Here is a 17,400-nt window from a genome sequence, read left to right as displayed (position 1 = left end):
ATCCTAAACCGATGGGGAAATCAAAACCCCTAGTTGGAGTTCAAATTTCAATTTGCTATACGAAGAATCGAATTAGTAATGGGAAATCTCCTTTAATTATCAAAGAATTTAATACTTTTTCACACTCTACAATAGTATTTACTCGTCTTTCAACCTTATCTTCAGACTTGTTGTTAACAAAATTAACTAATTAAGGCTGAGGTTAAGTGAATAAATGAAGAGTAGAACCCAACTCATAAATCTGAGCATCAACTAATACTAAATGACTAAAGCTAACCACTTAACCAGTTGTATCTTAATCTTTATAAACTATTTGTATTCATTTTTTTCAGTGATGTATGATCTTTAACACCTCCACAAGTGTAACTCGGATTTGACTTTGACGTTTAGTTGTCACTTAAGAATAAAATCGCCTCCCTGAAATTTGAAATTGAATTGAATTGAATTACAATGGAAATACCAGATTGTGCTGAACATTCGAATAAGAAATCAAGTAATTAAGAAATCGAACCACACATATTCTGATACCATATTAAAAATTAAACTAATAGGTTAAAATGGGAGTTAAGTGAATGGGTAAATTACAAAAAACCTAACTAATAAAGTTAGAACTAATCACTTGATTGATTGGGTCTTAATTCTTATTAATTGTTTGTATTTTTTTATCTTTTTTAGTGACATGAGATCTTTAACCGTAAATATATCTATGGCAAGGATGACGAAACCTTAAGGGTCAAACTAATGGAGGTTATGGTTATGATTTGGGGAATCAAAGTGGTGGGGGGGCGGGGGCAGTGGGTGGGGCTGATAATAATAAATTTAGGGATCAAATTGATATTATCTAAGCAAAAGTGTTCATATCAAAAATAAAACGATTATACCAAGTTAAAAATACATATAACAAATTGTTATATTTAAGATAAGAATGTTGGACATATCTGAAAAAAAAAAAAATGAGTAGAATTTATGTATGATAGATGTCCACATTAACCCTTTTCCTGAACCATGAATGGATCCATTGTCTCCTTGTTCCATCATGCAAATTCCTTTTGATCTGCTTAATGAGGGAGTTAATTATATTTTGCATATCTAGGTCCACTGCATGTACAATATCCCAAAAATTTTAGAATTCTAAAACTTCTGTCAATTTAGCCCTGCCTTCCAATTTATTTATTTTTTCTTTTATCACTAACTTAATTGATTTTGCCAATCATAGATACCTTCAACGAAACCTTTCACTCGGTTATGCAATTATCCATCATTTTATAAGAAGATAACTCCACAAGGGGCAATTTCATCTTTTCTTTTTTCAAGGAAGAAAGACCTCATCAATTGATCGTGCATAGAAAATGTTAACATATATCCTCTGATCTTTTTATGCAAGCAACATAGAAATCGATGCTACATTAAAATTAAAAAGAAATAAAGAAACTAATTCTGAATATGAAAAGGTAGCATGGCAATTTAGAGAATTCAGAAAAATATTATAAAAATGGCTTATGAAAGCACAGCTCTAGAACCAACTACCAATGTGTAGTTATTACATTCATTTATTGAATGAGCAATAAATACTGTGAAATATATTATAATTTAGTAATAAACATCTTAAATTTTATAGCTAATTTACACATGTTATAAATATATTAACTTATATGCAACTTGTCACAGCAAAACTAAACTATATTTTGAAGTGAGCTTGGTTCTCTCAAATCTTTCGACAAAAAAAAAAAAAAAATGGAAGTAGAAACGAAACAAAACCAAGAAAAGAAGAGCAACTTGGCCAACTTCTTCTTGTCTATCAAGCTCAAACATATAAAGCTTGGTTACCACTACTTAGTCTCCAGTGCCTTGTACCTCTTGTTAATACCATTCCTTCTCATGATGTTAGCTCATCTTTCAACCCTCAGTGTTGAAGAATTATTTGACCTATCGAACCATCTGAGATTCAATTTTCTAACGGTAGTCACATGCGCAGCTTCTATAGTCTTTATCATTACTCTCTATTATATGAGCAAGCCAACAAAAGTCTACTTGGTCGATTTTTCTTGTTACAAGCCCAAACCATCTCATAAGGTTACTAGAGAGCACTGCTTTCAGATAGCTGCAGCATGTGGATGCTTCACAGAAGAAAGTCTGACCTTTCAAAGGAAAATCTTGGAAAAATCGGGTTTCGGTCAAATGACATATGGACCCAAAGGCCTGACGAAGTGTCCTCAAGACCAGTCCATTGCCGAGGCAAGAAGTGAGACAGAAATGGTAATATCTGGAGCCATCGATGAGCTCTTATCAAAAACTGGGGTTAACCCTAGAGATATTGGAATACTTGTTGTGAATAACAGTCTGTTCAATCCCATTCCTTCTCTTTCTTCTGTAATTGTCAACCGATACAAGCTCAGAGGGAACATTTTGAGCTATAATCTTGGTGGTATGGGCTGCAGTGCTGGACTCATTTCTATAGACCTTGCCAAACACCTTTTGCAGGTTTACTAAAAATTTATTCTCCTTTTCTTTTTCTTTTTCTTTTTTTAAATTTTTTTTCTATCATTGTCATTTTTCTAATTGAAAATTCAATTATAAAGGCCCTGAGGGCTTCTCCTTTTGTGTCCCTTTCAGTACTTTATGATTATAACACTATCAAACACTGATCATGCCTTGGTATTAACATTTTATCTGTGCTTGCATAAATTATAATAGGTAAATTCCAACTCTTATGCCTTGGTGGTAAGCACAGAAAATATCACTTGGAACTGGTACATGGGCAACGAACGATCCATGCTTGTCACAAACTGCCTATTCCGTATAGGAGCAGCTGCCATTCTCCTATCCAATCGGCCATCCGATCGCCAACGTTCTAAGTATCAGCTCATTCACACCATTCGGACTAACAAAGGTGCTGATGATAAGTCTTATAACTGCGTGATGCAACAAGAAGATGAAAATCAAATTGTTGGCGTCTCCCTGTCGAAAGACCTCATGGTGGTTGCTGGTGAAGCTCTTAAGGCAAACATCACCACACTCGGGCCACTAGTTCTTCCTGTATCCGAACAACTACTGTTTTTCGCTACCTTAGTTGCGAAAAGGATCTTCAAAATGAAGATAGACCAATACATTCCTGATTTCAAATTGGCATTTGAGCACTTCTGTATTCATGCCGGTGGACGAGGTATTTTGGATGAGCTAGAGAAACACCTTAAGCTCACTCCATGGCATATGGAGCCTTCAAGAATGACTCTTTACAGGTTTGGTAACACTTCAAGTAGTTCTTTATGGTATGAATTGGCTTATTCCGAAGCCAAAGGAAGGATCAAGAAGAGTGATAGGGTGTGGCAAATAGGATTTGGTTCAGGATTCAAGTGCAACAGTGCTGTTTGGCATGCTTTGAGGACTGTCAATCCTGACAAAGAAAAGAACCCTTGGGTGGATGAAATTAATGATTTTCCTGTTCATATACCTAAAGTTACACCTATAGTTCATTAACAACCTTTCTTTATCAAGTGCTTGTTATATATATATATGTGTGTGTCTTTTCTAGAAGTTAATTCATGTTTTGATTTAGGGTTAATTAATATGTTGCTTGAATATCTTTTGGGCAGAAAAACAAGTGTATGTACTATACCCATTTTAGGCATCAATATGGAACCAAAAAGCCATGTAATGCATAATTATTTTTCTTTTATATGATATTGAAAAATTGAATAAAAGTGCATAATGTTTTTTTGTATAAATTCTTACCTAAAATAGGTGTATATATTGCGATAAATAGGAGATCCAGATTTATGTGTAAGTGTTTTATACTTAAATATTAAATGATTGACATATACTCAATTATATAAAAACTAATAAATATGTGACCCAATAATTTGAGGTAGGATTGGGCTGTTCATATGGTTCAAAAGTCAATCTCTAGGTGTTAGTATTAACTCATTGAAACTCTTATAAGTACATAAAACTCACAATTAGATGGTTATAATCTTTCCTACTCAACTCTGACATCCTTGTCAGAGTGAGACCATAGCCTAATAGTCCAGAATCATAGCATATCAGCGAGTCATGGATTCTATTAATGACTCATACAAATTCTATAGGTGGCTACCCTCGACTTTCTATGATGTAGGACTTACCTTTAAACATCACTTAGTTCTATAATTAGAATAACAAGTTACTCTAATATCATTTATAAAAACTCAAGCTTGCATAAATTGTCGGGAGGATTTTGAGATATCGTAATTTACAATGACATAATTTTTTTTTATTTTTATATATTTATTGAATGGAAATTTATAAAATCTAAATCAAGTTTTTATAAAAAAAATTTAATGTGTAATTCTTACGTAAATTTTTTAAACATTTTATATACTAATTTTTTTTATAAAAATTATTTAAAAAATTTTCTATTTAAATTTAATTTAAATTTTTATTAAATAAATACATGGAGATATTAAAAAAATGAAAGTGCTGTAAACATCGGAAGTACCCTAGAATTCACCTTGCTGGGAGAATTCACCTTAAGTCATTGCTGTGACAAAACCGTTAAATTCCGTTTTCTTACCTATGTACTGTCAAAAACCAATCTTATAGAATACTAGAGAAGCCTAAGATTTTAACGTCGTCGTACAGGCTTATGAATTTTATGCCGGATTGCGGCTAATGAAATATTTATTAATTTCAATAATAGAACTTTTATATATTGAATTATAAATATAAATATAAATATATATATATATATATATATATATAAAAGTATAATATAGTTTCATTATTTAATAATTTTAAATATTATAGTTTCTTTCAGATAAAAAGAAGTATATAATTATAAATCGTGACAAAAGTTATTTCTAAAGTTTCAATCGGCAAGAAATTAGCCATCATTATTCCGATCAGTCATCGTTATCATTATCATTATTCCTTGTGTTTGATAACATCGATTTAGAGTTTAACAACCCAAAACGTTATTGTTTGAATGTTAAATCGATATCATTAGATCAATAACTTTTTAAATCGTGATTTAATAGTCAGATATTAAAATTAATAGTTGTTAAACTTTAAATTTATATTATCAAAAAAATAATATAATAATAATAGCTGATTGACGTAAAGGTAGCTGGATTCTTACAAATAGAAAAATTTTAAATAAGAAAATATTTTTTTTATCACGATTTGTAATAATATATCTCTTTTCATTTGAAAAAATCATATACTAAAAATTATCAATTATTAAAACCACGTGATACCTTTTTATACTTTATTTCTATATAAATTTCTTAAAAAGCTTATCTTCTATAGTAAACATCTAAATTTTATAATCTTACAGGCTAGGTTTGCATTTCAAATTTCAACAACTTGATGGGCCTCTATATTTTAGAAGTCTCTCTGCCTAGTACAAATAGGGTAGAACAACATAGAGTTGGGCACAAGCTATGTGGGCAGTGGGCTAAGATAATGAAGTTATCAGTCAAGATGGAGAGCATTGAGTGGCTCTTCTATTACGAACTTTATTTTATTCCTAAAAAATTAATTCAAAATTAATAATGATTCTTTTTTCTCTTTGTCTATGTGTTGTAACTTTTGAAGTGTCCAAATTGTTGTCAATTGAAGGGTTTTACAACCAAACATTAGCTTAATGGATGCTGGCTACTGGCAAGGATCTTGCTTAAAGAAATCTTAAGCTTCCAAGCAACGTTCTTGCTTTTGTTTAATAATTTCTTCAGATAATTTAAAAATAATTTGATTATTTTTTATTCCAATAAATTTTTTCCATTTTATTACAAAATTATAAATGAAGTTAATAAAACAAATATAGATTACTTTAAAATACATAAACTACATTGAGAAATATCTTTTAATTATGCCACGAGATGCTTTACAGTAGAAAATGACACTTCCAATTATATTAGATGAGAGTACATTAGCATCACAACTACTAAGGGTCGCTCGGTGGTGCAAGTGAAGCTAGCTACGGCGGTGGACATGCATTGGTCTTGTCTTCAACTTACAGCACCAGTTGCTATCTATATGATTCCGGCAAACATTAGTGACAGAAAGCTCGACGAAAATCGTGTGTTTGGTTATGCGTGGTGGAGGACACCATGCACCGGAGAGATGTGGGAGACTTCAAATCCAAAACGGTACCCCGCATTCGCCATAGCCCTTTCATCAATAATCATTTTCATGCAACTTATATCAAGAAAATAAAGAATGCCATATATACATTAATTCCCCATCAATTATAATATGGATTAAGCGTAATAAGTACATACATCTGCATTTCTTTAAATCGTAGCTTTCATTTTCATTAGTTGAGGTTGAATGGGTTGTGAGCCTACAATATTATTGCACATTAAATCAAGAAACTTCAATTAGAAATTCTTTTATTTTCACAATAAAAATAATAATTTTATTTAGATAATATCTACCCGGATTTCATTTGAATACGAGGTTAGTCTATGGAAATAAATTCAATCGAGATAAATTTTATTATATTAAAAGCATTTCTAATAGTATTTTTTTTATTTTTAAGAATATTTTTTATTTAATAAAGAGTACTTTTATTTATTTTTAAATATAAAAAAGTGAAAAATTTTATTTAAATCCAATGATCTTTTTATTTTATTTTATTTTCTTCACCAAGTGTTAATATTTTTTGAAAGGAAAAAAACTTACTTTTTCTCATGTGTTAAAGTCTCATTTTATTAAATACCTTTTTATAATAAAAAAAATTTAACTCAGTATAAATAATCCTTTAAATATGCTTTGACCGATCATATATTGACTGTAATTTGTTTTTGTTGTAACACTTCAAAGAATTAATATATATTTGTTACGTATCACAAACTAGCTAAAACCTTTGAACCCTTGTTGAGTTTAAAGCCCAAAATTTCTGCACCTTCAAATCATCTAAGAAGTTCTTTAATTATGTCCATTGACTCTGGTTTTTTGTAGATTTTGAATCGAATTAATGTTAAAAACGAGAATTATGGGCTCATAAGAATCAACTCAATCTTACATGGAAGTCAATATTGAATATAGCAATTGCTTCTGACATTTAAGTTAAAATGAGATCAAATATTTTGTTTCCTTTTCTTTTACTATTTAAAATTGGAAGTCCATCAATCAGATATGAACTGAACAATATTGGTAATGTTTTCGGCACCAGGACCTCACAGTCACATGTGTGTTTAAAATAGGGAAAAATTCAGAAATATTAAACAAAAACTAAAAAAACAAACAATAAAAACTGTATTTTTGGGAAAATAAATTAAATATTTTAACACGATAAAAATAGAAAAAAAGAATATGGGTATGTTAATTATTTTTCTTTTAAAATATGAATAGGGCCGTGCTTTAAATGGGCTTATTTGCCTAGAGTCGGAGCCCCATCTCAATACTTGAACTTCTACTTTTGCTCATCCCCAATTTTCCAAAGTTTTGATGGTAGCAATCAAATTAAATTAGATGTTGTGAGGGAACTAACTTAGAATTTGTAAATAAAGAAAATAAATAAATTTTTTATTAGATACTAATATTATGAGTTTCTATAAGACAATAAAATATCAAATTTTTTATTTATAATTTTTAAATTTTAATTTTAATAACAGCTATAAATCTTTTTGATATATTTAAATAATAAATTATATAACGACCACCAAATTTTATATTTTATATTTAACTTTTAATGAAATAGTTACTAAATTTTAATTTTAATAATACATATAAATTTTTCCAATACAAGTTGAGTAAATTGCATAGACATTACCAAATTTTGTACTAGTATTTATAAATTTAATGACTTAAGCTATTTTTTTATATATGTCATTGATGATTGGAGCTAGAGGAAGATTTTTTTTTTTTTTTAAATAACACTTCATCTAAATGTGTCTGAAAAATTTATTGATATTATTAAAATTAAAATCTAATAACTATTAGTTACAAATAAAAAATGTGATATATTTTACTATAAAATATAAAATTTAATGACCACACATATAATTTATTATCTAAATTTGCTGAAAAAGGCTATTATTAAAACTAAAAATCTAATAACTATTTAGGTAGAAATCAAAAGGTTAGTGCATATTTATTAAAAATAAAATAAAATATAGTAATTATCTATATAATTTACTGTAAAATTAAATCAATAATTTTTCAGGGAATAACAAGGGCGATTGCCGCATGTCTATAATCATCAATGATGATTTGGCATATCAAAGCTGCATGATTTCTAGGAACTGACAGTAATTATCATACAGATTGAACTAAATATGTAGACATACTTAGCTAATTATCCAACATCTTCTGCATTAGTAACAAATCCTTTGTTTTGCTCAAAAGAACAGATCATTTGTAAACATTGTTGTAGAACTATTGTTCTATTATAAAAATGTAAGAGGAGGGTTCCAACTTACCGATTATCTCAAGTAGGTATTGTTACAGAGTTACAGTAGTATTTATAAAGGAAATTCTTTTTCTTTTCCTTTTACTATTACTTTTGAGCTGTATAAAATTGGCTAAAAATATTAGAGGGGGAAGAGGTGCAGCAAGGAACTGTAATCGGGGATACCACAAAAAGAAATAAGTATAAGAAAGGATAATAGTGAAGGAACCTGGCAATCCACAGTTGATATATATAAATGATGAAAGAAACTAAAGAGAGTTAGCTCACTGCAATTATATGTATTCGTGACAGGTACAACGGTAGAATATCATAAATACAAATCCTTAGCTTTTTAGCTACCAAAGTAAAAGATGTCAAAAAAGAAAAACAGAAATGAGACTGTGAATCATATTTATTTTAAATGCGTTGGCAGGCATTGGTTTTCATGACATGAGATGAGACAGAGGTCTATGGGGAAATTTGGTAGGGGTGGTTGTGTGCCCCTTTATTATTATATTTTCATTTTGCATTTTTGTTGTGAAGAAAGAAATTAGAGTTCAATTCATTTAAATCATCTCTCTGGGTGACCAACTGCATTTATTTCATTGCTGTTTCGAAGTAGCTGTCTGCAATCTGTGCTTTCACTTATCTTTTTTTGGTTCATTTGAAGGTACATTCGAGCTTGTAACATATAATATAAGTGGGTTTGTTCTCTTCCACCACGCAAATTCCTTTTCTTCTACTTTGAATTATTGTTGCTTGCACATGGCCTACATTTGCATATACTTTTTCATAATTTATTAGACAGTGTTCAAATGTCTATCTGCATGTTGGGTACCTCGGATATTAGATCTTAAATGTTGCTACAAGTATCAAACTCAAATTTACAAATAAGAAGCATCTTGTTCATATTTTTGAAATATTGTGTTCCTTTTTATTTTATCGATATAATATTTAAGACATGATATTTTAACATTTTTGTACATGATAGTGCAATTTTTAAATTCTTAAAAGTCAAATTAAATAATAATTTAACCATTTTAGATTTACAAGCAATTTGACAATTAGCCCTAAAATTATATTTTTAATATAATTAGTTATGATATTTACAAATATAATTAGTTTTTGAAAATTATAAAGTTTAGACACACATATAAAAACAGTGCATTGGATTGGATGGAAAAATATTTTCATTTTAATCAGTAGGAGAAACTATAATAACATGTAGGTTTTATTGGACTTTTTAAAATTTTAATCAGGTATTCTTTTCAAATTAATATATATATTTCACTTAATTAATTATATATTATCAATTCTTATTTTACTGACATGGCATCTTTTATTTATATAACACACCTTCAATTTATATAATCTGTTTTACGATACAAGAGCTGCAGCAATAAACCGCATACATTAATTAATTAATTAATTAAATACCACATAATTAAAATAAAAAAAATAGTCCAAATAGAAAACATGTTTTAAAATAGACCAACTAAGAGACATGTTTTTTTTTTTTTTTTAAATTATTATTCTGAACATTTGCCTTATTAGTAATGCCAAACGAAGTCATCGATTCAATTTTGTATTTATATTTAATCCTACCATCAAGTTTATCTGAATGTGTCAATCATAGATACCTTCTACGAAATCATCCTCTTGAAAATGTAATATAATAAGATAACTTCACCTGCAATTTATTGCAAAAGTTATTATCAAAAGCACTTAAAACACAAAGGTCAATATAACTTGTATCAAGATAAAATTGAAAGTGTCTGTTTCCTTTTATTTACTTGTTTTAAACTATGAAACACTTCATCTAATTGATCATGCATACAATATCCTAACTTAAAATCAATAATAATATACCAGAAAAATAGATTTGATATCCTCTTATATTCAAGTTCAATGTCATATTTTTATAATTTTAATTATTAAATTTAAGATTAATGGTCAAATTTTAAATATATATTCTTAATAAGATTTTAACTTAAACGTGAAGAGATCTCAATCCAAAAAACTAATACTAGTAAAGATTAGGGAGCATGGTAAATTAGACAAAGATTATATGTGGGGCTACAAATACAATAAAATTCTTCATAAACCCTTTTTCAAAAAAGAGTGGCATTATTGTAACACTTTATTTTTTATAAGGCTACACTAAAATAATTTCTTTTAATCTATACAAGGCAAGTCATCAAGTAAAATAAAATCAATGAATCTATATTAAAAATTTCTCACATTTATTTTATTAATTCTTATTTATTAGCCTTATTAATAATTCATAAATATATCTAGAAACTAGCCATTAATTATTAAAGAGTAAATAAGTTTATAAAATACTTTCGCTTAAAAAAAAAAGAATGTACTTTGTTTTAATCAAATCATGTTATTGAGTGGGTTGCGTATTTAAAAAAATAAAAATCATACCATGAATTATATTGAAAAATAAAAAGAAATGCAATACAAAAGAGTAGTATATATATATATATATATATAAAATTTATTAGATAAAATAAATATAGTCTTATTTAACTTCAACATAATATTATTTATTTGAGTAATAATAAAATGTATTAAGGACAAGCCAAAAACTTGTTTCCTTTATTAAAGAAAAATGAGAAATTTAGCTATTTGGTTATCGTGGAAAAGATAAATAGGTCTAATAACTCTTTTTTGTTGATAAATAAGATTGGCTTTTACCGTTAGAATTTTTTTAATTCACAATTCATAAAATAGAGTATGAACCGCTATAATAATTAATATTAGTACTATAAAATTTCACTTTCCAAATTTATACTTCTTGTAGTCTATATTTTATATTCTATACTATCTGTTACTTTTTAGTAGTTTACTTAGAATAAAAAAATATTTTAATAAGTTTAATTATAAAATAATAGCTATTTAGGTAAAATTATCTTTATATAGATATTATAAAATTTATTATACTTATTTCAACAAAAAAATAATAAGTTGTATTGAGTATATAAAAGTGATAGATAATTGAATTTTTTTATTTAAAAAAGAAACAATTAATATGGAATGAAGAAAGTATATATTATATTAAATCATGTAATAAATATAAATTAGTTATAATAAATAAAATATTTATCCCTCTTTATAAATCTATTGATTCTAGTAATTATTATTAGAAAATAAAATACCTTATTCGCCTATCCAGTTTTCTATTCCTTTTCTTTTAGCTTTTTTCAGCTTTATTTGATTTGTTTCAACCATAGGTACCTTCTACGAAACCTTTCTCTTGTTTATGTAATTAATCGGCACTTTATAATAAGATAACTCCACTTGCAATTTATTGCAAAATTATCATCTAAACCACTTTTCTTAAAGAAAAAAAGAAGTATGTTTGGTTACATTTATAAAAGAATTTATTTTATTTAAAAGGATATCTAAAAATAAAATAAAATGATAATGATAAAGTTAAAAGAAATATTTTAATGTTATAGAATATATTGACTTACTAATATGGAAATCATTTATTAAAATTTAATTTAATTATACTCATTTTATATAAATTTAATTACATAAAATTTTACATTAATTTTTACTTCATTTGAAAGTACATAAACTTTAGATTTGCAAATGATTTCTATAATATTTTTATAGATTTCAATCTAATAAAATGTAAAATAAAATTAAAAAAATAATAATCTAATTTTGTTTATTTATTTATTTTCCACGATATGCATGAATCTTTAATAGATATCCTCTGATTTTATTATGCAAGCAAAATAAAAATCAATATTGTATAGAAAAGACATACCAAAAAAAAAAAAAGGAGCATGGCAAATCAGACAAAGATTGGAAATAGAGCTAAAATAATTGATCTCAGTGATATAAAGCTGTGCTTCTCTGCTTCCTTTTTCGAGTTGCATAATGTACGTAAAATCAGACACTTAAGTAAGTTGTAATATAAGGGCAAATTTTACCTACCCTAGTATAAGCAACAAATAAATATTCTTTATTTGGTCTGTTTCAATTTACAGTTTTTTTTTTTTTTTTAATTATTGGTTTAGTAAGTAATATCAAAAATATTATTCATCAATGATATTGTCTAACAAGTCTATTTCTTAATGCTTGCAAACTAAAAGTGGACTACTCTTTTAAAACAAAAAAAATTAACATATAATAATAAATATATCATTCAGCTATTTTTTTATATTTAAAAAAGATTCTGTAATAAACAAGATAATTGATCAATATTCTATTGTCATCAAATTAAATATTTATAACATCATATACGACTTGGTGTAATAAATTAAAAGAGTCACAGGCATATTAATTTTGCAAACTTTATATAAGGCACTAACATGTATCAACTTTTCACTTATATGTGTGTTAGGAATAGCAAAAATCTTCCTGAAGGAAAAATCCACCAACTTTATATAAGGCACTAACATGTATCAACTTTTCGCAGCAAAACTAAACGATATCACAGAAGTTCCTCTCATCTTTTCTCTCGTTTCTGCAATAATTACAAATTGACTCTCTTTTCAGTGTGTAATTTATATAGTCTTCTTCCATTCTGACATCTCTCTCACTCAAGGATCTTGAAGTGAGCTTAGGTTCTGTCAAGCAAAATGGAAGTAGAAAAGAAACAAGTATTAGTTGATAAAGATCTATCTAACGAAAAGAAGAACAACCTGCCCAACTTCTTCTTGTCCATCAAGCTCAAATATGTAAAGCTTGGTTACCACTACTTGGTCTCCAATGCCATGTACCTCTTGTCCATACCATTCCTTGTCATGATTTTAGCTCATCTTTCAACACTGCGTGTCGAAGATCTATTTGAGCTTTGGGACCATCTGAGGTTCAATTTCCTAACTGTAGTTCTATGCTCAGCCTCTATAATCTTTATGATTACTCTCTATTGCATGAGCAAGCCAACAAAAGTCTACTTGGTTGATTTTTCTTGTTACAAGCCCAAACCATCTCATAAAGTTACTAGAGAGCAGTTCTTGCAGCTATCTGCAGCATGTGGATGCTTCACAGAAGAAAGTTTGGCCTTTCAAAAGAAAATCTTGGAGAAATCCGGTTTTGGTCAAATGACATATGGACCTAAAGGCTTAATGAAGATTCCTCAAGACCAGTCCATGGCCGAGTCAAGAAGTGAGACAGAAATGGTGATGTTTGGAGCCATTGATGAGCTCTTATCAAAAACCGGGGTTAACCCTAGAGATATTGGAGTACTTGTTGTAAATAGCACTTTGTTCAATCCCATTCCTTCTCTTTCTTCATTAATTGTCAATCGTTACAAGCTCAGAGGGAACATTTTAAGCTATAATCTTGGTGGTATGGGCTGCAGTGCTGGACTCATTTCTCTAGACCTTGCCCAACACCTTTTGCAGGTTTGTTGTTTAATTTCGTCTCTCTTTTCTTTTTCTTTTCCCCATTTTTTTAATTGGAAATTGCATTACAAAGGCCCTGAGGATATCTTTTGTCCCTTTCAGTACTCCAGGGTTATAACACTTTTCATGCCCTGGTGGTTTATTCGTTAATTCGACAATTAACTGTGCTATCATGACTTCTAATAGGTACATCCCAACTCTTATGCCTTAGTGGTAAGCACAGAAAATATCACCCGCAACTGGTACATGGGCAACGAACGATCCATGCTTGTCACAAACTGCCTATTCCGTATAGGAGCAGCTGCAATTCTCCTATCCAACCGATCATCCGATCGCCAATGTTCAAAGTATCAGCTCATCCACACCGTTCGGACCAACAAAGGTGCAGATGATAAGTCCTATAACTGCGTGATGCAACAAGAAGACGAGAACCAAGTTGTTGGCGTCTCCCTATCGAAAGACCTCATGCTGGTTGCCGGTGAAGCCCTTAAGGCTAATATCACTACACTTGGGCCATTAGTTCTTCCTGTCTCGGAACAACTACTATTTTTGGCAACCTTAGTTGCAAAGAAGATCTTTAAAATAAAGATAAAGCCATATATTCCTGATTTCAAATTGGCATTTGAGCACTTCTGTATTCATGCAGGAGGACGAGGTGTCTTGGATGAGCTAGAGAAACACCTTGAGCTCACTCCATGGCATATGGAGCCTTCAAGAATGACTCTTTACAGGTTTGGTAACACTTCAAGTAGTTCTTTATGGTACGAATTGGCTTATTCTGAAGCAAAAGGAAGGATGAAAAAAGGAGATAGGGTGTGGCAGATAGGATTTGGTTCAGGATTCAAGTGCAACAGTGCTGTTTGGCTTGCTTTGAGGACAATCCATCCTAACAAAGAAAAGAACCCTTGGATCGATGAAATTAATGATTTTCCTGCTCATATACCTAAAGTCACACCTATAATTTATTGAAAAACCTTTTCTTTATCAAGGGTCGCCATATATATGTATCTTTTCTAGAAGGTAATGCATGCTTTGGTTTCAGGTTATAAGTATGTATGTTATTTCCACATCCTTTTGGCAGAAAAAAGAAAAGGTTGTCTGCACTAATATTAATATTATGAGAAATTTTAGTGAATTCTTTTCATTATATATAATTATAATTTTCTGCTGCAATTAGTACATGTGCAATATTTTATTATATATTACATTTTTAGATAGTTTCAATCATGATTAATCAATAGTTATTATATATAGGTGAAACAAAGGTTTTTTTATTATGAAGTTTTTGACTAGAACATATGTATGGATAAAATATATAGATGGTATCTTAGCTATATGTGTTATTTCATTTAGTACTACAGGTCCATATAGATAATTAATAGTACCTAAGCTTTTTATTAATGCATCATATGACAGTTTCGATTCTCTGTTACTGAGGTAGAAGCCGGAAATAACCAGTCACTGCCATGTGTCTTATGAGTTGTAGCCATATGCTGACATAACTCTCATCTAAAATAAATTAATCCTAGTCACATATAAAACCCTAATTCCAAAATTACATTTTCCCCCCAATTTCACCTAAGCTTACTTATTCTATACCCTTTTAATATGACAACTATGTATTGAATCTGTTAAAAAGACAACCAAGGCATCCAAATCTACTAGATCTTAAAGACAACAACCGAAAGACAACAATGAAACTAGATCCAAGAAAGAGGCATTTATTCAAGCTCAAGCCCCATCAAAGAACCTTAAACCAACTATTACTGATAAGGAGAAGAAAAATTGGATGAGCCACCTTCAAAGAAAAAACAACTTTGGCTGCTTTTATACAATAGTAGTATTAGGTTTAAGAAAATCTAGTTTATGAGATTTTGTATTGGACCATACTTGGTGGTGGACCATAGTGATCCTCTTTTTCTCCCTCTCGAGTGACAATATTTTGTGATGGTCATTACTTTTCTCTTATTTTTTACTGTTAGAATACTTTCCAAGCACAAAAATCAAACACTCACTCTTTTTAATTTTGTTATAATGCATTGTTATTGTTTAATCATAATTCTTGTTTTCATTCATATCCATTATTTAATTATGGATTAAGTGCAAAAATATAGAGAAGTAAACATAGACATTCAATGCAGAAAATAATTGTATTAATATAAGTGCATTATAAAATAAGTTTGCAATACAAAAATCAAACTGACATAAACAGCACAGCACAGGCACAATCTCACAATATTGACACAAACACAGCATAACCATTACAATAAGACTTGCAAAACATAATTGAAAAGGTAATAACCTAATAACTATAGCAGCATTTAAACAGGTTAGAAGCTACATCCCATAAGCTTCACCTTCAAATCTAGCTCTTTAATTCCATACCCCAAAATACAACCTCCAAAAATTCCAAATACAATTGCAAATATGGTTAAGGGTTCTAGCAACCTGTGAAAAACATTCCTTTCTTTCTTCTCTTTCGACTTTAAAGCTTCATATGTCTCCTTGTAATGCTCATACTCTGCCTCTAGATACTGAACCTGAAATCCCTACCCTTCCATTCTTCCATTCTCATCTTGCATTCTTTCAGCTTCTCTAGCTCATACTCATAGTTAGCCAAAGTTTCACTAGCTTAAACCAGGACATTGTTCCTTTCTTCTCTCAAATCATCAAGAAGATTCAATACTCCTTTAACTCAGGCCATCTGCTTCTCATTAAAACCCATCAAAGCAATGTGTCTTCGATATTTATAACCGGTATCGTCGCAATACACTTTTGATTCTGCCATATGATGCTCGACTGGACTAAGAGACAAGAGGAAAGAAATTGAAGTTGTTAAATTCCTAATATTCAATACTCCTTTCAACTTCAATTTCTTTCCTCTTGTCTCTTAGTCCAGTCGAGCATCATATGGCAGAATCAAAAGTGTATTGCGACGATACCGGTTATAAATATCGAAGACACATTGCTTTGATGGGTTTCAATGAGAAGCAGATCTGGGTTCAACTGCAATTACATGCGCATATGGACATGCATGCACACCCCAGCTTTAAAATAATGACAAATAGCCATAAGGTTTACTTTCTATTTAATTGCACTTCACTGTGGTACCAATTTGGTATATGCAGCATTAAATTGATATGGACTACTCGGTCAAAATCCATGATGAATTCTAACTTCTCCAAGTACTCTACCGATGGGTCGACAGTATCTTTCAACGTACATGAATAATAATAATAATAATAATAATAACAACAACTTCTTGGCATGTGCAATTCTGAGCCAAATTGAATTGATTGAAAAAAACATCTCGCCATGTGCATTAAACTTTTGCTGGCTCTGTATTGAATAACCGGGTAGATTGATAGTATTTCTATAAAGAAAATGAAGTGATCCTTTGTCCTTTCGTGCAATAAACTTACCTATTGTTCGATAGAAATGTAGCAAGGTACGACAAATATTTACTTTTTGTGTCATAAATAAGTTTCACTACAAAATAAAATAAATAAATTCAAACCGATGTATCTTTGATTCAATCATATAATCTGACTAGAAATACGTAAATACTGTAGACTCACTCAAACTTAGAAAGTGAATACATTTTACATAGTGCATGAACAACATTCAGAGAGTATATACAGTTTTATTCCCACAGAGAAG

General features: G+C 29.5%; 2 protein-coding genes across 2 annotated transcripts; both read left to right on the top strand.

Annotated features, from left to right (window-relative positions):
* Positions 1–1,461: 1,461 nt before the first annotated feature.
* LOC8280192 (3-ketoacyl-CoA synthase 11) lies at positions 1,462–3,562 on the top strand. Its single transcript, XM_015717957.3, has 2 exons — positions 1,462–2,481; positions 2,695–3,562. Exons 1-2 carry the CDS (start codon positions 1,735–1,737, stop codon positions 3,475–3,477), a joined length of 1,530 nt encoding a protein of 509 aa, XP_015573443.2. The 5' UTR covers positions 1,462–1,734; the 3' UTR covers positions 3,478–3,562.
* A 9,165-nt stretch (positions 3,563–12,727) lies between these two features.
* On the top strand, positions 12,728–14,875 carry LOC8280193 (3-ketoacyl-CoA synthase 11). The gene is made up of 2 exons (XM_048378815.1): positions 12,728–13,740; positions 13,927–14,875. Exons 1-2 carry the CDS (start codon positions 12,973–12,975, stop codon positions 14,707–14,709), a joined length of 1,551 nt encoding a protein of 516 aa, XP_048234772.1. The 5' UTR covers positions 12,728–12,972; the 3' UTR covers positions 14,710–14,875.
* Positions 14,876–17,400: the final 2,525 nt, after the last annotated feature.

Source organism: Ricinus communis, chromosome 9 (assembly GCF_019578655.1).
Source record: "Ricinus communis isolate WT05 ecotype wild-type chromosome 9, ASM1957865v1, whole genome shotgun sequence".
Classification (NCBI taxonomy): Eukaryota; Viridiplantae; Streptophyta; class Magnoliopsida; order Malpighiales; family Euphorbiaceae; genus Ricinus; species Ricinus communis.
Note: the sequence above shows the minus strand (reverse complement) of the source record. Positions and strands in the feature narration are given on the sequence as shown.

Bases quoted from the DNA above. Each gene is read 5' to 3' on its own strand.
- LOC8280192 (XM_015717957.3), top strand. From the start codon at position 1,735: ATGGAAGTAGAAACGAAACAAAACCAAGAAAAGAAGAGCAACTTGGCC. The intron at 2,482-2,694 runs GTTTACTAAAAA...AAATTATAATAG, and splicing joins TTGCCAAACACCTTTTGCAG to GTAAATTCCAACTCTTATGC.
- LOC8280193 (XM_048378815.1), top strand. From the start codon at position 12,973: ATGGAAGTAGAAAAGAAACAAGTATTAGTTGATAAAGATCTATCTAAC. The intron at 13,741-13,926 runs GTTTGTTGTTTA...GACTTCTAATAG, and splicing joins TTGCCCAACACCTTTTGCAG to GTACATCCCAACTCTTATGC.